Source organism: Chenopodium album, chromosome 22 (genome assembly GCF_948465745.1).
Source record: "Chenopodium album chromosome 22, dcCheAlbu1.1, whole genome shotgun sequence".
NCBI classification, from domain to species: Eukaryota; Viridiplantae; Streptophyta; class Magnoliopsida; order Caryophyllales; family Amaranthaceae; genus Chenopodium; species Chenopodium album.
In genome coordinates, this window is record NC_137855.1 from 12,149,028 (window position 1) to 12,174,538 (window position 25,511).

The following is a 25,511-nucleotide window of genomic DNA, read 5'->3' on the forward strand; positions in this document are numbered from 1 at the left end:
TAAAATAATCCCCAATTCATATAAAACCAATTTTTCATGAATTAATTAATCATATCAAAATAATTTTTAATATGAAAAATAGATTATATTATATAAATTTAACAATTAAAATCGAAAATCAGGGTTCATAACCATTAAATTCGAAATTTTTGGGGCTTTAGGGTTCCTTAAAAAAATGGTTAGAGGCTATAGAGCAATTAAATTCACAATTTAATCAATTCCAATCAATTTAAATCATATTCTAATAAGGTTATTTTAATCCATAATTCAATTCCTCCCCTTAATCAAATTAAAATTAGCCTAATTCACACATCAAAATAATCATATTATTGTGATCAGTAAATTATATGCAAGGGGCTAACTGATACCACTGTTGGGTTTTAGGTACTCTAAGCGGAATTTCATGAATCACATTCATACGCACCTAAAGAGGATCTCATGCATATACAAATAAAGATCACATAACAGTTTAGAATTAACCTTTGAAGCGTGAATCCTCTTAGCAATCTTCTTCTCTACCGGAGATAAAGAGCCTCAATTGTAACTCCTCTATTCGGTCCACCGGATTGAATCAACACTCCACCAATGCTAGTTGGACGGGAAAAACCTTTCACCTTTCTTGGAGTTGAGAACCAATTTTAGAGAGAAAATATTGAGAGAAAACTTACGTTGTTTTTCAGAAAACTGAATACTGTGTCTTTTTAATTATCCCTAACTAATTAATATATAATCATATTATTATTAATTAGGTTAGGGTTTTCTCTCTTCTTTCCCTATTTGGCCGGTCACCCTAAGGCCCACTCTGGGCTTCGGGTTTCTTTATTGATCCAATCCTAATGTGTGACCTTGTAGGATCCGTTTAGGCGGGCTTCGGTTTGTTACTTACTAACCCAAAGTTCTATAGCATTCTCTAGCAAGACGTATAGACGACCCAAATAAACGAATTACTATCTCCATAATACGATCCATGATTATATTAAGTAATTGCACTAAAGTCGAGGACACATTTCCTTCATATCCACACCCTAATCTTTGCTCTCCCCTCTCTTCTAAACTCTAGCTAGCCTCCATCAAGTTTTGAAGGGGCTTCCATTGATTTACCAGTAAAAGCCTTAATCTTTGTCTCTTTAGACATTTTTTTTTCTTTTTGTTAGTTTTGTTTTTTAATATATGTTTATAATAAAGTTTCTTATTTTGTTTAGAGGAGCTTTCCTTCCTGAAAGACAAGGTGGACAAGGTTCGATCTCTTTCTAAACACAAGACTTTTCAATCTCATCATATGAAAACAGGATTTTTCCATAGTGTAAGATCTACTCAACGATTGCTGTTTTGTAAAGTAAGTTTATTTGATTCAAAATGTTATGAGTTTTTTAATTTTGAATTTCTTTTGTGAATAAATTTTTTAAATGAATTAATTTTACTATTAAAAACATACATTAGGAGAGTAAAACCTCTTGTAAGCTATATTTCATCAAGTTAAAAAAAAATCTAGACTAATACACCTATTATGGCTTAACATATTTTCCAAGAGTACCAGGCCCATCAAAACTCAACACTGGATAGAGAAATTTTGTAACATAAAAATATACTAGACATGATCGATTTGGTAAAATAATAATTGGTACTAGTCTAATCTATTTAATTTTCGTACCTTAGTTAGTTTGAAGTCTAGCAAGCTAAGGTTGATGAATTTGTCGTGCATGTGGTTGAGTTGGATGTAAGTCCCATGCCCAACTACCTTTTCTTTGTCGATGAAGTTGATACAACAAAGGTTTCTAATGGTTTAAGTCGCTGAGGAACCACAAAGGTGGTTTGGTCTACCATAACTTCGGTCAAAGCCTTCTTGACTAACCTCTTAGATTACATATCCAAAGCACTAGTAGCTTCATCTGTACCGAAGTATTGCTTTTGCTATTGTAATTCCCTGCATTTGACCTCATGTTGTCAATTGTTCCCCTCTATTTCCACATTTGATACGGTTTCGTATTTTTAAGCCAATTTGTCAAATCAATGAAATTGTATATGTTATTATTATTAAAATCAGAAATAATAAGACATAAATCAAGAAGATTTAATGATAATATATCAAAAATAAAAAAATAAAAAGAAATTAGTCAAATCAAGAGTATTAAGAAATGAATCAAGAATAATAAGAAACAAATCAAGAAAATTTAATGATAATATACCAAAAAAGAATTTATTCATTATATTTCTTGATTTTTTTCCTATTAATCATGATTCATTTCCTATAGTATTCTTGATTTGACTAAATACATTTTATTTAGTCAATTCAAGAATAATAGGAAAAAAAAAAATCAAGATATTTAATGACAAGATATCAAAAAAGCATTTATTTAGTCAAATCAAGAATAATAGGAAAAAAATCAAGAAATTTAATGACAAGATATCAAAAAAGCATTTAATTAGTCAAATCAAGAGAAACAAGAAATAAATCAAGAAAATTTAATGACAAGATATCAAAAATGCATTTAGCCATTATATATCTTGATTTTTTTTTTTCCCTATTATTATTGATTTGACTAAATGTTTTTTTAGTCAAATCAAGAATAAAAGGTAAGAAATCAGGAAAAATAAGAAATTAAATCAAGAAAATTTAATGATAACATATCAAAAAAGCAAAATATAATTATTTGATCATAACTAATGATTGTATTGTGTTCAAACTAAAATTTTTGTTTGGATGTTGGGTAGGATTATTAATCCAAGTCATATTTGAGTATGAGGTATTTATTTTATTTTTGGTTTGCTTATAATCATTATTAAAATGAAATAAGGGTGTATTCTATATACCTGATTTTTGCTTATATGAATATACCTTTAATTTAACATTGTTTTTTTACTTAAACTTATCATATCCGAACTTATAAGATCTGAAATAATAAGTGAAAATGAGGTGAAAAAAGGGTCTAAATTAAGAAATAAACAACTAAAGAAAGAAAGAATTGATATGATAATTGATGATTGTATTAACACTTATATTTGTTAGGGAGTTGGATACCATTAAGGGGGCGTTTGGTTCAAACAATGGTATGGGTTTGGAATGAGGAATGAAACCTGGGTGGTATGGGGTTGGAACTTGATACTTGATTTCATGTGTTTGGTTTTTATGTAGGAATAATAGTTATTCTGTTAATTTTAAACCTAAAGGTATGGGTATGAGCCATACCTACCTCCCCCCTTGGGTTTCAAAAACCCATACCTTGGGGGTTTAAGGTATGGGTTTGAAAAATGAAATTTCTAAAAACAAACACAAGGTATGGGTTTTGGTCATTCTAAACCCATACCTTATTCCTATTATGCTTGAACCAAACACCCCAATTAGATTAGATTAGTACTAACATAATAAAGAGAAATGATACTCTAATAAAAGGACGGAGAGAGTACTAAAAGTCTAAGTCATATTATACAATTATGTCACATTAAATATGGACATTTAATGGTTATTAATTAGTTCTGCAAGTGACACTAGTATCACCATCACCAAGTACCAACCCCCCATCCATCTTTAATTACAAAAAAAAATTACACTAAAATAACTTACCAAATAAGCTCACATACTCACGAGACTTAGCAGTAATAGAAGCGTCAATAACTTCGGCAACATCCATGTTACAATGAAAAATATAATCCTTAATGATTCTTGGTTAACAAGGGTCATATGCTTTCTATAACTTTCATCAAACGTTCTTCTGTCCATCCCATCTACCTTCACTGCTATCCTCTATTAACGCCATACCTTCATTGCTCCGCCTATAACTTCATAAAATTTGTACTAGAGACCGTGTGAGAGATGTTGCAACCGACCCCCAAAACTCCACCATATACCGCAATTCGTGAAATACAAAACTAATACCCTTTTTGGTTGTAAGGAATTGGGAGGAAAAGAAAGGAAAGGAAAAATATAGATTCCTATGTTTAGTTTTAAATATTATATGGGATTTGATAGGAAATGAAGGAAAATGGAAGGAAATCCTTCACAAAATCTTTCTTTTCCTTTCCTTTCCTTTCCTCCCAAAATTGGAGGAATTTGGGAGGAAATAAAAAATTTAAATCTATTAAATTTAAAATCAATTTTCCCTTCCTTTTCTTCCTTTACTAATGTCATACCAAATAATAAATTTCTCTCAATTCTATCCTTTTACTAATATCAAACCAAATATTGGATGATATATATAGTTTCTTTCCTTTCCCTTCTCTTCCTTTCTTTTCTCTTCCCTTCCCCTCCCTTTAATTTCTTTACTTTACTAATATTGAGCCAAACAAAGCCTAAAGGAATAAGATTAATAATTAGTGAAGTTTTATAATCGGGGTAAGAAATTTAAGAAAAGAAGAGAAGAAATAATCAGAAATTTGATGTATTTGGGAATGAATAATTTTAATGGTGGGAGAAACATGGGTTGATGTTTGGAGGAGATGGAAGAACAAAGGGAGAATATAAATAAAGAGTGAGAATTCTGCTTTCATAATAAGGCTCATTTTGTATTGATAAATAATATTTTTTGTGAAAATGATTCTCAATATAATAGAATATATTTTCAATGAAAACACAATTGTAAAGATAATTTTATTTCATTGTTTGTTTTCTAACAAGAAAAATTATGAAGGAAGGGGGAAATTAGGATTGGAAGGGAGAAGATGGAAGAGAAGAGAGGTGAGGGATTTAAGGACTAAGGAGTAGGGAGGAAAAAAGTGACAAACCCTTCTTTTAAAAAGGAATCATTTGTCATTCTTGGGAGATCTATTTCCCACAAATTCGAGTGCTCTCCCAAAATAATGTTGAGAAGAGTTGCGATTCCATAATTAGAGCTATTTTTTTTTTTTTTTCTATATATTCCCAACATACTTTCCATGTCATCCATTCAATTAAATTATCTTTTTTTTCGATTTTTTTAGAAAAATCGCTATCTGAAGTAGCGGTTTAGGTAGGAAAATCGCTACTTGAAGTAGCGGTTACTTATTTTTTTTTTAAAGATAGAAAAAAGTTTGACCTCCAACCTTTTTCTCGTTCAAACCAAATTTTATTCCTCCATTGCAATTGACGCTCAACTTTAGATCCCAATTAAATTTCAGTCACTCTTTCTTTAACTTTCGTTATTCATTCCATTTGTCCATCATCCTCAAAGCCAAAGTGGTGGATTTTCTTATCCAGTTTGGAGATTAATAAATTAAGTTTGAAATTTTGATTTTTATTCAAATTGTTTGGGTAATATAATGGGATGATCTTCAAATTCTTTATCTCAAGGCTAATTCTTTGGGTATGGATTAATAAATTATCTTGCAATTCCCTTTTTCAATCAATTCTAAGACTCAACATTTAACACCACCACCTCTTATGCCTTCGCCACCACCGCATCTTCCACCTTCGACAACAACTCTATCGCCTTCACCATTGTCGCCTTCGTTAAGGTTATTGTAAAAGTCTAGCTAATTTTATTTTGATTTCACTCGTTGTAAATCTAACCAAAATAATTAAGACTTACATTTTCCTCTTAGTTATGTTCTTCTGATTTTATCCATGAACTAAAAGATTCAAAGTAGTTTTTTTTTTTTTTTTTTTTTTTTTTTTTTTTTTTTTTTTGTGTGAAGATTTGATTACAGATTAAAGTAGCATTCCCTAACATTTTTTAAAGAATTTTTTTTAGCCTAAAATCAAAAACCGCTACCTGGGTTCGTGTGGCATCACTGTGATTTTTTGTTTTTTGGTTTTTTGTTTTTTAAAAGTATATTATATATGTCACATAATGAATCAAAAATTATTTAGACTTATTAAAATCATGATAATTTTGGAAATTGACAACGGAAAAGTGGAAATATCTTTTTCTGTTTTTGGTTATTAGTTTTCAAAAAAACAAAAAACTGAAAATTAAAAATGATGCCAAACAAGCCCTCAGTTGGTGGTTTTCCCCAATTGAAAACCGCTATTTCATATAGCAGTTTTACGTTGAACCGAGAAAAAAAAAGAATTAATCCCAAATTCTGACGTGGACAATATATTGGAAAATTTTAAAAGTATAGTTGAATATATGGATTGTTAATAATCAGAGCATTAAGGATTAAGGGTCTGTTCACTTTTACTTAATTTCATTTCAGTTCAGTTCAGCTCCTAATTTCCCTCTCCCATAAAATATTTATTTTAGCTCAGTTTAGTTCAGTTCATGTCCAATCAGTTTAATTCAATTCAGTTCAACTCCAATCAGTTTTGTTCAGTTCAGCTCAGTTTAGTAAATGTGAACAGGCCCTAAGTAGGGAAAGCACTCCACAAATTTGAAAAAAATGTTTTACATCCTTTACTAACAAAATAATATATAATTGGGAAAATCATTTAATGAGAAAATGTTCCTTCAAAACAAACATAGCCTAAATATGGCGATTTTCCATTTCATATAGGGCATTATTGTTGGCATAAAAATTTCTTTTAATGAATAGAAGAGCTACATGAGAAATGATTTTGAGAAGCTACAAATTGTAGCTTTTGTTTCTACGGGAGTTGATTTGGCCGAGCTTCTAAAGAAATAGAACTTATTTCCTCAAATACCCTTGTTTGGTTCAGTTTCTACTTCTAAGTATGAGAAACACTAGTAGAATCTTTGCCAAATGGTAGAGCTATCAAAATTTGACCCGACTCGAGAATCCGACCTGAACCGACAATGATCTGAACCCAACCTGTACCCGAACAGTGGGGTGAAACTAGTGACCTGTAACCTAACCTGAACTTGACCTGATCTTAACCGAGAATCAATTTGATCCAATACTTTATGACCTGAACCCGAACCTGCACCCGACTTGATAGTAATCGTCAACCTATTTAATCCGACCCAACAATAATCTAAACCCGAACTAATACCCGACCCAATTAAAACCTTTACCCGAGTCATAGAAGGTTCAATAAAATTTTATATACCTTTTATTCAGCTGTATAATTTTGTAAACCCTCAATCCAATTTAATAAAATCTTTTGTTCAGCTTATATACCTTTTGTTTTCTATTACTCGTATATTGGTTTAATAAAATCTTGATGATGCTTGATCAATTATGGAAGGCGTAATTATATAGTTCAACTTGACCACATCGATATTTTTTAGAATTGAACTTGAAGCAAAACCCAACTCAACCCGAACCTGAATGTACCATCTTATTAACCCATCCAGACCCGACTCAACACAACTCGAACCTGAAATTGAACCCGATCTGAATTTGACTCAATTTGAACCCGACCTATATCCGAAAAGGTGAACGATCCGTTATAACTTGAATTGAAATTGACCCGACCCGAACCTTAACCTGATTTGAAGCTAGATTGACCCGACATAACCTGATCCTGATTTAACACCCGAGACCTGATTTGACCCGACCCGAACCCGACTTAAATACTCGAATTGACAGCTCTACCAAATGGGCACTAGGTCTATCATTATTGAATTCCCACACCCACTCTTCCCCACTAAACCTACACTTATGTCTTCCTCCATTTCTAGGCTAAATTATCGTTGGATTGTACTCTGGAATCATGATGGGTATGAAAAATCTACCTTCCATAGCTATGTATATAGTTTTATATTATTATTCTTAGATATTACATGATTTTAATCAACTAAAAACTAAGTAGCATACACCTGAGTGAAAATTATACGAGTGTAGTACTATTGAAAGCAAAATGCATTTTAATACCACAAAAAAAAGTTTAAATTTAATACCACAAAAAAAAATACTCCAATATAGATTTCACCTCCACATAAGGGATTCCATTGCATCCAAGAATTCATTAGTGGGCCCAATATGTCCACGATTTGGAAGAATTCGTTAGGGCCTTAGGGGGGGGGGGGGGGGGGGGGCTAATATGTCCATATTTCGGCAACCAATTGGTCGTTAAAAAAAATTAATTAAAACGAGACAATTACTTTTTTTTTTTTTAATTACGAGCTTAATTTGGTCCCATATAGAGCCAAATGAATCCGAAATTCTGACTTGAGCAATTTTTCCGACAAAATTAATAAAGACACGCAATCCGAAATATTTCTTGACATGCATAACGAGACATTTACGTTATTTTTTGCTATTTCGATCTTAATTTGGATCCATAGTAGACTAAAATGACCCCCAAAACCTTACCATACAATTTTTGCGGCTACAAAAAAGCAACAAATAAATCGAGACATCTTTTGGCATGTAAAACGAGACATTTATGTTATTTTCTTGCTAATTTCGAGCTTTAATTGGGCCTATAAAGGTCCAAACTGATCCCAAAACCTTACTTGAACAATTTTCTTGGCAAAATAAATAAAGAAACGTAAATCAAAAGATTTCTTAACATGCAAAGTGAGGTATTTATGTTTTTTTTTTGCCAATGACGAGCTTAATTTGGTTCCGTAAATGAGCAAAATGACCTCCAACACCTTAACAACATTTTTCACTATGCGAATTGAGAAAAACTGTTATCTTTTATTTTTCTTCTTTTTGGACCAGTAACTTGTCGATACGAGACATTGTGCGCCCCACTAACGGATTCTTTGATGAAATTTGTTAAGTGGTGAAATCCATTTTTTTTTGGGGTTTTTGTTGTGTTAGATTATTTTTTTGTGGTGTTACAAAACAGTTTTTGGTCTTTTTTGTAGGTTTAAAAATCTAATTTTCCTTTTAAAAAAAAAAGACAAGTTTTTAATAAGAACCTATTCGTTGATTTTATTTTATTTTTTTAATTTTATTTTTTACTAACATGTTGCAAAATTTTATCGTACTTTATTTACTGTCTCAGTTAATATATTCAATAAACAAACGATAATTTTGAAGTAGACTTATAGGAATTCTCACATAGGAAGATCAGAGCTATAAAAGGTAGACTTTTCATAACACAAACTAGTCCAAGAGCGTAATCCTATGACCATTCAACCTAGAATCGAGGTAAAGGCAGGCACAAGTGAAAGTTCAGTGACTAAGAGTGATTGTAGGAAGCCAAAAGTGATCTTAATACAAAGATTTTATGGCAATGATAGAGGAGCAGTGAAGTTAGATGGGAAGGACTTATGCCTCACTTCAGCTTGATTTCTTCCGTTTAGTTTAGTTCAATTCAGCTCCAATCAGTTCAGTTCAATTCAATTCAGTTTAGCTTCTAATTTCCTTCTCTCATAAAATATTTATTTCAACTCAATTCAGTTCAGTGTAGCTCCAATCAGTTCAATTTAATGCAGCTCCTAATTTCCTTTTCTCATAATATATTCATTTCAGCTCAATTCAGTTCACTTCCGCTCCAATTAGTTCAGTTCAATTCCATTCAGCTTCTAATTTTCTTCTCTCATAAAATATTCATTTCAGCTCAATTCACTTCAGTTCAATTCAATTCATTTCAGTTCAATTCAGCTCAATTCAGTAAATATGAACAGACTCCTAGAATACTAATCCAACAACTTAATTTCCCAACAAAAATTAGCGTGAACACAATCATTAATCATAAAATCAAATTTTGCTTCTATAATTTATTTTTTTCATAATCTTAATCTCTTTCTTATTCCCTATTATTCTGGTTTGACTGATGATAACATAGACTAATTCATTGATTTCACACAACTCTGATAATTATAAGAAGGATACCAAATCAAATGTGGGGAAAGATCGGGGATGGGTAAAACTGCTAAAAGCAAAGAATTACTATAGCAAAAGAATTACTATAGCATCCAATTATTATGTTACTTGATGAAGCTACTAGTGCTTTAGACATACATGTTATCTTATAGGTTAGTCAAGAAGCCTTGGACCTAGTTGTGGCAGGCTAAACCACCCTCGTGGTGGCTTAACACCATTAAAAATCTTAACTCTATCACCTTTCTCTTTTTTTTTTTTTTTTTTTTTTTTTTGGACAATGGCAAAGGTAAAAGAAAAACAAACTACAAGTTACTAGTCAAGTCTGAGAGGGTGCAACGACATTTCTTTGCAATGTCATTAGCCCGTTGCACTTGATCCCTCATAACTTTAATAATCGTACATTTCCTAAGCCCCTTGGCTACTCTATTAATTTCTTCAATTGTCCAAGCAATGGAGATATCCGCTCCTTTAGTGCCCACTAGATTTTCCAAAAGTAAAGCCGAGTCAGAGAGGATGAGCACTTCATCCCTACCTTGATCTATTGCCCAAAGAATGGCTTCGATGCACGCCCAAGCTTCACATTGTAATGCTGAGGACGCCGCACCATGTTTACCTCCACCATCAAAGGTGTACGACTGGTCAGGCCCAGTTACCGCCCACCCTATGCCTGCCCGTGTAGAAGCTTTGTCCCACGAACCATCAACCTTCAAAATAAAGTTAGCAAACCCTTCCTTGTGTACACCTAGGTGTATGTGGTTGAAACCCGGAGGGAGGGCCTGTAACACCCCGACCCCAAACAAATTAGGGAGGGGCCTATTGCCACGAAATGCGCATCGAGGGCCAACAAATGTCCTCACAGATCAACACAAGTCCATCCGGCGCATTTTGTCCTCACTCATGCGCACCCCGAGAAAACTTCCCAGGAGGTCACCCATCCCAAGACTACTCCCAGCCAAGCACGCTTAACTATGGAGTATTCTTAGCATATGAGTTCCCTAAAAGGAAGATGCATCTTGTTGATATGAGTAGTATATCAAACTCCTTTTAAAGCAATCATGAGGGGTATTACAGGGCCGGTTCAGTGTTATGGTCAAAAATAGGTGTGCTCATATACCCCCTATCATGAGTAAAAGCTTCATGGTATTCTATTGCAAGGCCAACCATACTCATTACCTTATTTAAGGTAGCAACTTCTCCTCTATAGATCCTTGCGTTCCTAGTCTTCCAAAGACTCCAAAGCCAAGCAACAAAACTGATGAGACGAGTGCTTTGTTTACTATCCTCGCTATAAAAGAGCAGAATAAAGTGTTGGAACCAACTTCGAAAGGAAGCAATTCCTCTAGTGTCATAGCAATTAGTCATGGGGGTCATTTTCCCATACATCCTTTGCTAGAGAACAGTAACGAAATTGGTGCTGGCAATCTTCCAGCTCTGTGCCACAAAAATCACAAGTAGCATTTGTTGGTATCCCTCTATTTACCAGATTGACCTTTACTGCTAGACCGTTATGAAAGAGTTTCCACGGGAAGACCTTCCATTTTGGTTGAACGTCAACCTCCAGACAAGCTTCAAGAAGGTTTCATGTTTTTAGTCAACGAAAAATTATCCAAAGGTTGCCCTTTAGAAAGATAGTAACCAGTCTTAACAGTTTATCTTTCGGATGGGTGATGCTTCCAGTATAAGTAGTCCTCCCTAGGCATCGATGGGAGTTCCATGGAAAGGATGTTTCTGGCACTTTTCCAATTAAAAGACATCCTTACCTTACTCGGGTCCCAAGAAGCAGCATTTCTGTCAATGAAATCGCTTACCATCCACCGCATGGAAGAACCTAGAGTTTGGTTCGAATTAACAATCGGTGTTTCCCCTTGAACCCAAGGCATGCTGATAGCCTTTATGCTCTCCCCATTGCCAACTTTCCAAGCAAAGCCGTCTTTAAAAGTATTTACTACATTTTGTATACCTGTCCTTCCCATTGAAGGCCGACCAATTCTCCTATAAGGAGTAGAGATGTTATAAATGCCACACGGTTGAAAACTAGTGTGCATTTTAGAGGTAAGGAGCTGTGGCTTAAGGTGCATTCTCGAGGCTTGCTTAAACAAAAGAGCATCTTTAAGCTTTGAAGTGGCCCGGATAATCAGACCACCCATACTCTTGGGTAATTGGATGATTGCCCTGTTAACCCAGTGCATACCTTTGTTCCCATTATTGGCCCACCAAAATTTGGTGATAAGTGAGTCAATTTTGCTTGCAATGATTTGCGGTAACTTCAGGCATTTCATTACATGTGCCGAGATACTAACCAAGACTGTGTTGATGAGAATCAATTTTGCCGATTAGGAGAGGCGTAAAGAAGACCAAGAGACAATTTTTTCAGTAACTTTATCCACCAAGTATTGAAAAGACCACTTTTTCTTACCTTGAATGTCAATAGGAGCACCCAAATGCACCCCCATATTTGATGTTTCTGTCATAGCAAGAATTCCTTTTAGAGATGATTTGACTTCTTCCGTTAAACTAGGTGAGAATTTCACAATGGACTTTTGTAAATTAAGCTTCTGGCCTGAAGCCTTCCCAAACCTGTTGAGGATATCATTCACACACCAACAAGATTCCTCAGTAGCCTTAAAAAATAACATTGCATCATCTGCAAAAAAAATAGGTGAGAAATTGCCGGGGATCTTCTTGATACTTTCAAGCCTTTCAATTGGTTTATATCCTCCGCAAGGGTTAACATCCTGGAGAAGATATCCATACAGAAGAGGAATATGTAAGGGAAAAGTGGATCCCCTTGCCTTAGGCCACATTTAGGCAAGAAAGCCTCCGAGGTGTGCCTATTGATGATTGCTCTGTAGCTAATAGTTGAAACACATTGAGAAATCATACGAATCCAGTGGCTAGAGAACTCATAAGCATGTTGGTAATCAGAGATAAGGTAAGGAAGAACAGATTTTAAACGGTTTACCAGGCACTTGGAGATACACTTGTAGATCGTGTTGCAAAGACTAATAGGTCGGAAGTGTCCAGCTAACTCTGGGACATTAAGCTTTGGGATGAGGACAAGAAGAGATTGGTTCCACTCCTTAAGCATGTCCCCGGATCTAAGAAACTAGAGAACGCTATCAATTACCAGTTGGCCAACTTCCTTCCAAAAGACCCGGAAAAAATCAGCCGTAAACCCATCCGGCCCCGGGGACTTGGAACCATGTATATCGAACATGGCTTTCTTGATCTCCTTCGGGGAAAATGGCCTTTCTAGCCATTCACGATCCTCCATTTTTAGGGAAGGGAAATCAAGTTGCCTTAACAGGAGATCAATCTCCTCTTCGTGGTTATCATCTATGGCTGGATTGAAAATATCCCTTACCGAATCAAGAACCAATTTTTCTACTTCATCTTGACCTTCGACCCATGTCTCATCATCTTTCCTTAGAGTTAAAATTTCTTTCCGTAATTGTCGCTGTTTCACTCTCCTATACATCAAAGGAGTTGGGCAGTTGCCATATTTTATCCAATTAGCCTTCATTCTTTGCCTCCAATACTCATAGCTAAGCTTACACTCCGGGACAAAGAGAATTTAATTGATTTATATAGTCTTCTTCTCCTTGTATTGAAGCCACATTGTTACCCACCAAACTAAGATCTTTAGAAATAGACCTCCAATTAATCCCCCAAATTTTCTTGTTACTAAGACACCATTGTTGAAGAGCCGATTGCACCCCACTTAATTTTCTTGCTAGTCGAAACATACAAGAACCCGAAACTTCAGCTTCCAAGAGTCATGAACAATATCCTTAATTTCCGAAAAATGGAGGCACCAATTTTCTATTTGATAAGGCCTATTTGATCTCTTTGTCGAAAGGTTGGAGTAGTAAGTGATAGCCACGTGGTCGGAACAAATGATAGGCTCATGAGCCACCTTACCGTTTGGTGAGTGATCAAACCATTCACCCGTAATATATGCATGATCTAGCCGTTCCAAAATGAGGCCATGCCTCTCCCGTTTGTAACTCCAAGTAAACCGTGGACCGGAGAAAGGGACCTCAGTTACGTCACTACTTAGCCTCCAATCAAGGAAAGCTTCACTCCCCCGAATACTAGAAGTGCCTCCAAGTTTATCGCTTCCACTTTCAAGTTGATTGAAGTCCCCAATAACTAAACATTTTTGTAATCATCTAAAAATAGTTGTAGGAGTTCCCAAACTACTCGCCTATTTTCTACTTGAGGCTCACCCACCGTAAAAGAAAAGTACATACTTAATAATACCATTAGCTTCCGAGATTTTACATAGGATAAAGTTTTTCGATGAGTACAAACAATCGACTACATCGTTAGACCAACTTAAAACTAAGAGACCCCCACTAGTACCTTCCGAATCACAACCAAAATAGGAAGTTGGCCTAAGAAAACTAAAATACGAAGCCGCACTATTAAACTGCATTTTTGTTTCCGAAACAAACATAAACGAAGGACACTTAGACCGATACATCCACACTAGATAAGACATTGCAAGGGAGTGTGGATCGTTTAATCCCCTACAAATCTAAGAGACGATAATCATATCACCGTCGGGGGCTGATCTGGTTCAGCCACCGCACCACTAGCCGATAGTTGCAAAGATTCCAAGATAGATACTTGAACATCAATGTCCATGTCATCACTGGTTGTTCTTAGCACCTATGTAACCTCCTCGCTCCTCTTCCTTTTGCAAGATTCGGATGAAGAGGAGTTCTCTTGTGGCCTTTTGAGCTTCGCCTTTCGGGCTAGATCATCATCGATATCAACTCCGAACTCCCTTGCCATATCATCGGAAAAGTCCTCCTCGGTGTGAAAATGCTCACTGTCATCACTATCCGGGGAGTAAGGTGGATTCTCATGATAACAACCGTCGTCATAATCCAAATTCTCTTGCGGGACCGCCCTTGGGGAGTAATGCAGCTAAGGTACTTCAAACGAGGAGTAGAGAAAGAGTAAATCCTTTACAGAAGTCGAAGCGTTTTTCAAGTAATCAAAGAGGATATTTATTGGTTGTAGATGAAGAAAAAGGTAAGGAAAACCACAAATAGAAGTAATATAGCAAAGAGATCCTACTCCACCTAGTAAGAAACTCTAGAGGAATTAACCAATATCACAAATTAGAAGAAGATTTACAACAACAAGAAGGGCAGACTAAATCTTTCACCTGCAAATAAACAAGAATCCTAGAACAGCTTGGGAAACTCACGTTGAGTGAGATGAGAAGCTCTCGTTTTCCACCTTTCTCAATTTAGGATAGAAATATGGTGGAGTAAGGGACATATATGCAACAAACTAATATCAAGATGTTGGCGATATGTGTGTGGAGTTGTCCTCCAAGGGAAAATGTGAGAAATAAAGCACAAGATCGAATTATCTTCTTATTATTGTTTATTAAGTTACATTAGTTACTCCAAATAATAATCATCTTATTGACAAAATATTATTACAAAATTTGTTTATCTGTTTGTGTTTCTTGCAGAATAGAAAGGGAAAATATACAAGTTTTATATTGAAACAAGTTAGAAATTGGAACCGAAGAGCACCTTTCAAGGAGACCTCAACTGATTTACCATTCCTAATGTAATGTAAGATTTGCAACTTTACATTTGATATCAAAGAAAATGAATACCATCTTTGTGATCTATATAAAACCATAAATACTACCACTAAACCAATAAGCTTCATCTTCTCAAAAACACAGTATACAACATTATAACTATACTAGCTCCTCAACCACTCGTGAACTCTATAAGGAACTGTGTCATCAGTTACAGCACCAGTTTGCATTATGTAAAATCGGCTAACCAGGTCAAAACGACGCGCACTTTAATTAACCTTTGACACTCACTCGGTTGATTATATCCACCTGTCCTTTAACAGGATCAGAATCCAGACTCTTGCTAATTTCGGGTGTTTGATTCTCTACTGCATTGACGTTCAATATTTGATGCTCTTCTGCTGTTGGTACATTAGATAGTTCACCGCAAGTTGTCACTTCAGAGGCCTGCTTTCTTCGTGGGGGTAAAGGAACAGGGGGTTTTGAAACTGACTTGATACTGAAATTTATGCTCGATATTCTTGATTGGGAAACCAAATGATGAAGCCAAACCAATTGATCAGTAATGTAAGCTTCTGTCTTTGCTTTATCAGCATGATACAGTGTCTCAATGCGGATCACATCAGCTTTTTCTGCAGATGTATCACTTGCCTCAAACCTGCAAATGTATATTTCTAGTATCTATCAAACAATTGTAACAACTTTAAGAAGTGAATAGAAAATTCCTAATAAGATAGGAGTGGAGCAGTGGACTATACTATTAGTGGCTATCAAAATAAAGAAAATAAGCAATCAAATTACCCAGAATTTGCCCATTCACCAACCCAACCAAAACCATGATGGGACCTGATTGCAATCAAGTCAAAAAAAAAAAATGAAAAAGGCATTAGAAGGATAAAGCCAAATAGTAACACAGTTATGACTAAAGAGTTGTTAAAAGAAAGGTAAACTACTGGAAAAAAAGGTCATCTCACTTGACAGTGCTGGAAGCAATTGGAACAAGCCACTCTAAGGTTTTCTCCATTTCAGCTTTAATATCTGGCAAACTGAGCTGCACATTAGAAAAATGGAGTCATACAATCAATGGCAAACAAAACTTCTACTGCCAAAGAAAATGCATCATTTGGAGGACAGGAAAATTATGAAAGATGAAACATAATTTCAGCCATATTCACAACATTATATGCAAATGTTATGAGTTTGGCTTGTCATGTCGGGTCACCTTTTTGGCTATTTTTGAATAAAATTAGGGTTGGCCTATCAAGTCAGGTCACTTTTTATTAGCTGTAGCGGAAAGGGGTTATAACTTATAAGTTTATGTTATGTACTTACAAAGTAAATAACATTGTAAGAATAATTCTACCGTGTTATACTTGTAAGTTATTCCTACATGAAGATAGCTTATAGTCAAAGAAGAGCTAAACATTGTAAAATTAAACTTAAATTAACAGTTGATGATTCATTACATGAAATTTAAAATTTTTAAGGAAAAAAAAAAAAAAAAAAAAAAAAAAAAAAAAAACCAAACAAAACAAAACCAAACCTCTTCTTTGACATGAAATGATTGCAGCTTGGAGCGCAAAGATGATTTTATACTTGGCGGGAGGCTTTGATACAATGATTCCCGAGCATTAGCAGGCATGGAACTTGATCTACCCACCTGAGAACATAATAAGAAACTCAAATTTTTCAGAGAACACGGAATGATTTTGGAGTGAATTGAACATGTTGTAGGGTGTCTGTCTGTAAGAACCTGAGGTCAGTACTCAGTAGTACGTTCTCATGAGCTCGTAATGTCCTTTTAGTGGATTATGATGGATTCAATCAATCAATCAAAGCCTTAATCCCAAAAGTGGATTCAATTATGATGGATTGTTCTAAAAAATTAGAAGGTGACACTGACACTACTATTCAATAAGGTTTAGATAACAAATATCCTGCTTCCATTGCCAATCACTATAAAATCGATTGCGAAGCTTATAAGGAACCAATTATAAATTTTAATTATCCATAGGGAGCTTTCTTGCACCAATTTGTTCATTATTTTTCCAACTTTTCTTTCTCTTATTACAGCAGCAGTTCTAGACTCCTAGTCTTTTAGAAAAAAGATTCTTTCTTCTTAATGAATCAATTATTCTAAGGGGGGAATATACCTATATATTGACGCATTCTTTACCCATTCAAAGAGTCAAATATCACTTTAGGTAAATCCAAAGAATTTAAACAAAGATATGTGAAGCACTTTATTAATAAAAGGAATACATGTATAGCACTTTGTATATATATAGTCTGTAAATGAATACTAGAGATGGATTTAAGACTCACAATTCCATCAATTTGCAATATAATGTTTGCATAATGCAGAGCAAGACCAGCTGGTCCGAGCCGTTGGGATTTGCCTACAGGATCTTCAACTTTTTCTACAGCAGCTTCAGGTTGCCCTTGGATTGCATAATTACATGGGAAATTTTTAGTTAAGTTATAAATAGAAAGGGGAAATAAAGAATCCTTACAAGCTTAAGTAATTTATAAACTGTAGGTGCTTTCCAGCAGTACACGGTCAAACCAGTGCCAGCTTCTACCCACTTCTATGTTATTGCACTTTTACAAACACCTATCACCATCTTACCCCTTACAGTCTTATATCATGTTTTTTTTTTTTTAATTTTTTTTTTTAATTTTTGCTGTGAGAGAGGTATTTATAAATTAAAGCATTAGGTCAATATTATATGTAACATACCATCATTATCAAAGTTATTACGAATTTCCGTGTGCAGAAAAAGGACAACGTCAACGAGCTTCTCCATTATCTGCAATAAAACATGTAATTCTTAGAAAGCAGTACTAACTATCCACTGATTGCAGAAACAACAGAGCAATTTTTTCGCGTGTCTATGCAATTTATAGCAGATATGATACCTCTTCCAAACTTCTGCTCCAAAGTGACCTTTTCTTTAATTTCTTGACTAATTTCTTCTGCTTTTTAAGTTCTTCATGCAAAAATTGCAAAGCTTGTCAGCTATGCAAGAAGAGTGCAGTTTCATAAATTGTAAAGGCAATGTTGACAGCCATCAGATTTTTTTTTTTTTTCTTTATTTTTTGAAATACAGGCAAACTTCAATGCTATAAAAGTAAAGAGTCGGAGCTAAAATAAAATACTGTTACAACAAATATTATATTATGGACTTGAGACCATGATCACATCCTAGTCTCCAGATGAACATATAGTTCAAAAGTTGTACATATATTTTCTACGTTCAAGAATCTTGAACTATACGTTCAATTGAGGGAGCAATAGAAATGATGAATCACGAAAGAAAGGATAAGAAAATTTCTCCTATACACACACGCCAAAGGTGTTGAAATCATATGTTAATCAACTTCAGACATTCTTTTTAAAAAAAAAAAAAAAATTCCAAATAGAATTTCAAATTCAAGGAAATCCTCACCAGTTCACTAATATTAATCTAGTTTTAAATTTATTCAAGAAAAATTTCAGGGGTAACTACAATCAACTACCCAAAGAACTGGTCAATTGAGGGACATATTCTTACAGCACTGTGAATAACATGCAGGATCATCATGAGAACCATCATACTTGCCGACCACCGATGAACGGATCGTATTAACCAACCAAAGTTGGCTTCAGTCATTATATATTGAACAGAAGCAAAAGCCTCAGTAACGGTTGGACGATAGTAAAAAGTCATCGCAAACCCGGTAGCTACTTGTACTAAAAAACAAGTAAGTGTAATTCCTCCTAGACAATAAAAAATGTTTACATGAGGAGGAACATATTTACTGGTTATATCATCCGCAATCGCCTGAATCTCGAGACGTTCTTCGAACCAATCATAGACTTTATTGAGATAGGTAAACTGTTAAACCCCCCTAAGTATCATAGTTAGTAATTCTCCTACGGCAAAGCATAAGAATTCCATAATTTTTATCCCACACTTGAGGCGTATGCTAATATAAGTGGCCTAGAGTAAGCTAGGTTGCCTAGATGAGCTAGATCTAAGGGCTTTACATTTTCATTGACGATTTTACATTCACAGCATCAACAAGATCAAAGAAATCTCAAAAAACATTAGTCAAATTTAAAATAAAGTCATATCATGTGTTTGGATTTTTGACTAAAAGATTATAACATGGGAAACAGAAGCTTAAATAATAAAGATATGTTAGCTTAATGAAAAAGATGGTCATACTTACCCTCTACCCTGCATTTCCCTTGGAAGTCTTGCTCAAATCTATGCAAAGCATGCAACTCATGGTATAGCTCCTGTAATCCAGAAAATAAAAGGATTGCGTAAGAAAAAAGAAAATATATAACCTTTTTTCGGAAAATGAATATTTTTCACAAAGATCCTACGATCCACTCTCAGAACCAATGCCCTAAATCCAAGGGACAAGGCTTTGTCATACTAGATGATTTCACTTAAACATTCAAATTGACTCCCTCCGCCCGAACTTGATTTTGAGTACACTACCTTTAACTTTTCTTTTGACTCCCTCTATTCCAACTTGATTATACGTACTCTCACCATCCCCAATAAAAGTCTCATTTCACCCAAATATATAATCTCCTATAAAATCCCATTTCAACCAAAAATTGTTTTGGTTTCATTTTCTAATTCTTCATTTATCTCTCCCAGGTAAATGGTTCCTCACTTTCTCTCACCCCTATCAAAAAAATTTAAAGTATACTTCCTCCAACCTTTATTAATTCCAACGTTGGGAATTTCACACTTGTCAAAGCACAGTATATTTCATTAATATCTTTAATTTTATTTTAGTAGAGACATTATAAAAAGTTGATATTTTGGAACTACATATCCAGACGAATCAAACAAGATCCCACATGCCCATATTTTTCCAAGCATAAAAATGGATAAGACTGTCAAAGGAGTGTGTGTGAATAGTGTAAAATTTAAAACGTTATGATTAAAAAGCAATGTAGGAAATATCTACTAGTTTTCATTCACTCTTAATCAACCAAACACCACAGTTTTAACTCTCCTAAAAACATGCGCAAAAGGGATATAAGACTTTTATATGGGGAGACAGGGAGTATTTTTTCCACGTTAATAATCATTATTTCTAAACAAATAAATGGTCAAGGTTACACATCTAGCTGTTTTATATGAAGTATGTCATATTGGCGATATTGCAAATAGGAATAATATCTTTACAAGAATTAACAGTCTAAGTTAGCAATCTTAGGATGCTAGAACCAAAATGTGGCAGTTCTTTAGCAATACCTAGCATAATGTCGATTATAAAAGGAAAAAAAAAAAAAAAAAGAAATTTGGTAAACCTAGCTGTAGTAATGCTGCATTTAAGTACATCCTTCAGCAATTTAAGAATAATTGCATGGTTTTGTAAGATTTCTATTCATCTCGAGATATAGGTAGAATTAAATATAGACAGGAGTCAGACCTGTATGAAGCATTGTGTATGCACAAACCAGGAACAACTCAAAAAAAAAAAGACATGAAGATGTGGCCCGTGCCTGAGCCAAGGTTTTCAGAAAATGGCACAAATGGAATGGGAGGCTGGGAGCATAAAAATGGCCCATGGGCATTCATTGAAATTACATATTCAATTACATTAACATTTTATTATTTACTTAAATTCTATTATTTCAATCATATTTTAATTTATTACTAATACTTCCTACTTTTTTCAATGACAGAGTGCTATCACATTAAGTCACTATAACAAAAGTTTAGAAAATCAAATTACTTGTTATTTGTGATTCAAAAGATATTTTAATCAATAAATAAGTCAAATCTACTAAGTTAAATTAGTTAAAATGATACATACAAGCTTCTTCTTTTTTCTTTTTTTTTTTTTCACAAATACTCTAAACAATTATTTAGCACATGGGCTGGAGCAAAACTTGCCTGCTAGGCACATGGGCCTGATATGACTCACAACTACCCACTGCCATCTCTAGGTAAAATGTTCACTAATTTAAGTCTGATATATAGGGGAAACAGACGAGCCTCTACTATTTAAAGAGTGGAGCTCTTAATATTCTGCAGGTCAAGGAGCTGATATAAAGCATTAGATTCCATTCCAGTTTCTTCTCACATAAAGCGTTTTAGCATGTCCAGCATCTTTAACCAAGAATATGCTTTATGCCAACTTGGATCTTTATAAGCTCCCAAACAACAATAAATTCCCAGATTAAATACCGAAAGCATGATGTACTTACAGCAGTATACTGAACCAAAATTAACAATTGCTGCGTCACTGACTCTGCATCCTCCTTCAGTTGCTTACGAGGGCCAACTTCTCTGCTTTGTCTGGGATTAAAAATGAGCATAAAACAACAAACATGAGAAACATATTGTAACAAATTTATTAACAGATAATACTAACGTTCATGCTATTGCTATTACTTCAAAAAGTAACGATCCAAGTTATGCCATTGAGGGTCTTTACAGCGATTCCCAAAGCGGATGACTTCTCCTGAAAATATAGCTAGTTCTTCCCTATCAGAAATTAAACAACATATGTTCAAAAGAGTGAATATAGAATGAAAGGCAGTAATATGAATCAATTGCAAAGGCATCATGATTAAAGATTATAACTACTACCTCTTGTCACTAGCAACAATACTCAAGAGTTCATCCATATCTTTGGACACTAATTTTTGTACAGCTTCTGAAGGAAGAACCTCTTCTTTTAATTGGCAAATACGCGACTCTGACAGGGAATGCATAAGACAAGCACCCTTCATGATGGTATTCGCAACTTCAAAAGCTAAAATAGAGATTTTAGTTCCTCTTGATATAACTCCTGAAGCAAATCCACTTCTTGAGTTCAAGTCAGTGACACTACTACCAAGCACATCTAAGACCTCAACAGCCTTCTCAAGCCCCATGGTGCCAGCCCTGCCTAAACGTACGCTCACTTCAGACACCTGAAATGTACAAGATTATAAAGAATGTTTTAAGGTAAGGAAACAAGTTATAGATTATATCGACAACTATTAACAAAAGACAACTCTAACAATCAATAAGCGCTAAATAACCAAAACATAATAAACAGCCCCAGGCAGAGATGTCAAATCATACGCAGATCAGGAATTCAGGATTATAACCTTTCCAACCCAAATAAGAATTAAACAAGCAGAAATAAGAGTCAACCTACAAAAGACTTAACCTATGGGAAAAGATATTGTAGTAAAAGAGAAGGTTATTGCAAAAGGCTTTTATAATTCAACATAGTATAAGTAGCAAAATCATATTGCTAAAATATAACCCACATGTGAGCCAGGACTCTTGTTCCATGTCATAGAATAATAGGGAGAAAGACAAATTTATAAGTCTAGTTGCTACTCCACCTATTACCAATTGGTTTTAGTATGGAACCTTGTTGGATTGTTGCTTGTATGTGGACAAACTCTCTTTTCACATGAGCTTGATTTAGCCCAATGAAGATTTAAGTGTGGATTATAGTCCAATTGACAAAATACAATGTAGGAAACGTTGCACATTACAATATCACAATAAGAAATAAAGACATCTAAATTCATTGTGTATCTCAATTCACTTCTTTCAACTCATAGGTATGTACTATTTATAAGGATCTGGCTTCTCTTGTATATATATATATATATATATATATATATATATATATATATATATATATACTTTCCATGGACTGTCATATTTCTGTTGCAGTTAACTAAGTCAGAAGTTTCAAGTTTGCATTTTTTTTTCAAGATATTTTTTAAATAATTAGCATGCACTTCCTCTGCTTTTAAATGAAGAGGATATACGAAATATGTTTTATTTTTTCAATAAAGTAAGTTAATTTGCAAAGCCAAAAGCCAATTATCATTTACTGAAATATTTTCAATGTTGCCATTTCTCCCTTATTATGACCAATTAATGCAATATTTGATGCAAGGCCGCAAGGGTAGAAGTCAATGGACCTTTTTTCTTTTCTACATAAAGCTCCATAGTTCATATGTTACAGTCTAAAATTCCCACATTTTGAAACAGGGCAAGTACTAGTTGTATATAATTTGATTTCTCCACATACACATACTGCAAAAACTTGTGATGGAAAAGATGATTCTATTTGCCAAAATTCACACACTGACAAAATACATCCGTAACACCCCCAAATAAATTTATATCAGAATAAAGCAAGCATCTTCTTCCTCTTTTGCCACAAGCAATTCATAGATCAGTTTTGAAATAAAAATCCTCCGTTCAAGGTCCAACCGCCAAAAAGTAAAATAGAATAAAGAGGCCAAAGAAACTAGCATTAAGTAAAAGCACAACAAACAAGATGCAAAGATTTATAAAAACTAAATAAATAAATAATCACAATATACTTCATATACAAAGTATATTTATAGAAAAGATACTCTCTCTGCCTAAAATTCATTTTTCAGATGAAAATTCTCAAGTCAAAGCTCATAAAACATCTATTAGGCTATGTTATTTTAAAATGAAACTCCTTAATTTTATTTATCTGAGCCTACTGGCTACTATCTTAACCTTTTAATTAGTTGGAATGAACTTATTAGACCTGTCATAAACTAACTAAAACCTATTGAAATTTATAACCTTTAAACTTATTTTATTTAGAAGAAAGGAACAGGGCCTTGATAACTTGTAACATACTCCAAGAGTCATGAATGGAATGTCTCAAATGACAAGTCAAAAGTCAAGAGTTAGTAAACTTTAAGCAATTTTAAAAATTTAATAATCTAAGATGTGTGTGTCAAAAAAAAAAAAATCTAAGATGTGCAATTATTCTTATTGTGGTCATAGTTTACATTTAGGATATGTGAAGCATGCTTATTTTAGTTTTGGCTATAAAATTGTCTAATTTACAGAAAGGTAACAAAAAAAAATATATACCTCAAAGACCACAAAAAGTAAATTTGAGACAATTAGTTCAAGATAAAGGAAAAATGTAGGCAATTTATCAAGATATAATTTAAGACTCCTCTTCAAAGACTGGTTCAATAAATGTGATAGTCATTATCTTCCGCTATTACTTTGACCAAAATACTCGATCGTATATCCATACTAATTAAAAAAATATATATAACCCTAAGTCCCTAAGTAACAGGTTATTTTCCATGTTCAGGTGAAAATGGAGAGCCACAAAAAGCAATCAACAAACCTTTGCAACAGCAGCTTGAGTAGACCTCATTGATCTTGACTTATGTGATAACGCTGTCGGAACACGAGGAATTCCATCGTAATAATCATCAAGGTCACTCTCCCTTACATTATTGCAGCGAACATGATTCGAGTAGAGCTCCTCAGGTTGCTGATCATCTTGATCACGAAACTGCTTTTCCAAGCTTCCACGCTTTGATTCTACACCCAAATCAACTTGTCTAGAAGTCCACAAATTACTGGACTTAACACCCCCACCCACTGCACATGGATCAGCATCTACATTCACTTTCTCATTTCTTAAACCCTTTGAACACAGTTGTCCCATAATATCCGAGCACGAAATGCCCGGCACTCCAACCCGAAAATTCCAACCCTAACCTTGTAGCATACTCCACAAATCAGATTAATAGACTGCTGTACAAAGCAATTAAAGCATATAAACTCATAAGAATCATTGTGCCAACATAATTACTGAAACCCATATCACCTAAACCCAATCAGCATAATTAAAGCTTTTTATAAACCCAAAAAAGATACTTAATCATATTAACATCATACTACAAACCCACATCAAATCAAACACAGAAAATAAAAAAATAAAAAAAATCCCAACTACAGATCAACTATCAAACAAAAGGTAAAATTAGGGATTCAAATAAAAATTAAGCTTCAATTTTTGCAAAATCTGATCAAATTATTCACAACCCAGATAAAATTACAAGCACCCACATGAATTTAAGAACAAAAATCAACATTAATTCATAAAATAAGCAAAACCCATATGCTAAAATTATCACTAGATTCAAAAAGAGCAAAAATTACCTCAAATTACAGAGAAATCACTGTACCCAGATTGGAAAAAAGGGAGAATAAAGTGTTTGAATAAGGGGGTATTTGGTTGATTTTCTTAATGGAAAGAACCCAAACAAAAGGAAAATTGGAGAGTGTAAAAAAAGGGGTTATTCGTAGACCCAAAAGATCCCACCTTGAAAGAGCTAGTAGTAGGCGCCAAAACAACAGTGTCAAAGTTTTAACTAAGTCAGAGGTTTCAACAACCATGAATAATTTTTTATCAAACAAGAAATGCATTTTCAAAGTTTGTCTGCCGAAGATAACAGCAGCTTTGACTGGGAATCATTCTCATTTTCAAATAACAAGTTCTTAACTTTTTCATTTCTTGT

The 25,511-nt window shown here is 34.2% G+C and overlaps 1 protein-coding gene and 1 long non-coding RNA gene across 4 annotated transcripts; one reads left to right on the plus strand and one right to left on the minus strand.

Annotated features, from left to right (window-relative positions):
* The first annotated feature begins 434 nt into the window (after nt 1-434).
* On the plus strand, nt 435-15,632 carry LOC145606098 (uncharacterized). Its single transcript, XR_014105211.1, has 3 exons — nt 435-1,336; nt 15,092-15,197; nt 15,493-15,632. It is a non-coding gene; the product is annotated as an uncharacterized LOC145606098 (long non-coding RNA).
* Nucleotides 15,018-25,511, minus strand: LOC145606097 (protein PSK SIMULATOR 1-like). 3 transcript variants are annotated; one of them, XM_081662156.1, is made up of 13 exons: nt 25,153-25,511; nt 24,329-24,708; nt 21,778-22,103; nt 21,580-21,672; nt 21,393-21,483; nt 19,385-19,454; nt 18,089-18,159; nt 17,910-17,979; nt 17,495-17,610; nt 16,713-16,829; nt 16,144-16,220; nt 15,971-16,015; nt 15,018-15,827 (listed from the first exon to the last, which is right to left on the minus strand). In XM_081662156.1, the coding sequence occupies exons 2-13, from the start codon at nt 24,653-24,655 to the stop codon at nt 15,443-15,445; spliced, it is 1,788 nt and encodes a 595-aa protein (XP_081518282.1). In that variant the 5' UTR covers nt 24,656-24,708; nt 25,153-25,511; the 3' UTR covers nt 15,018-15,442. The 3 variants fall into 3 exon arrangements, with proteins under 3 accessions (XP_081518282.1, XP_081518281.1, XP_081518280.1); XM_081662155.1 differs by having other exon boundaries at nt 24,329-24,741; XM_081662154.1 differs by having other exon boundaries at nt 24,329-24,744.

Excerpts from the sequence above, each read along its gene's own strand:
- LOC145606097 (XM_081662156.1), bottom strand. The coding sequence starts at position 24,655 with ATGGGACAACTGTGTTCAAAGGGTTTAAGAAATGAGAAAGTGAATGTA. Across the intron at positions 18,160-19,384 it reads AGGGAAATGCAGGGTAGAGG|AACTTAAAAAGCAGAAGAAA; the intron begins GTAAGTATGACC and ends TTTTGCATGAAG. Across the intron at positions 15,828-15,970 it reads GGTGAATGGGCAAATTCTGG|GTTTGAGGCAAGTGATACAT; the intron begins GTAATTTGATTG and ends ATACATTTGCAG.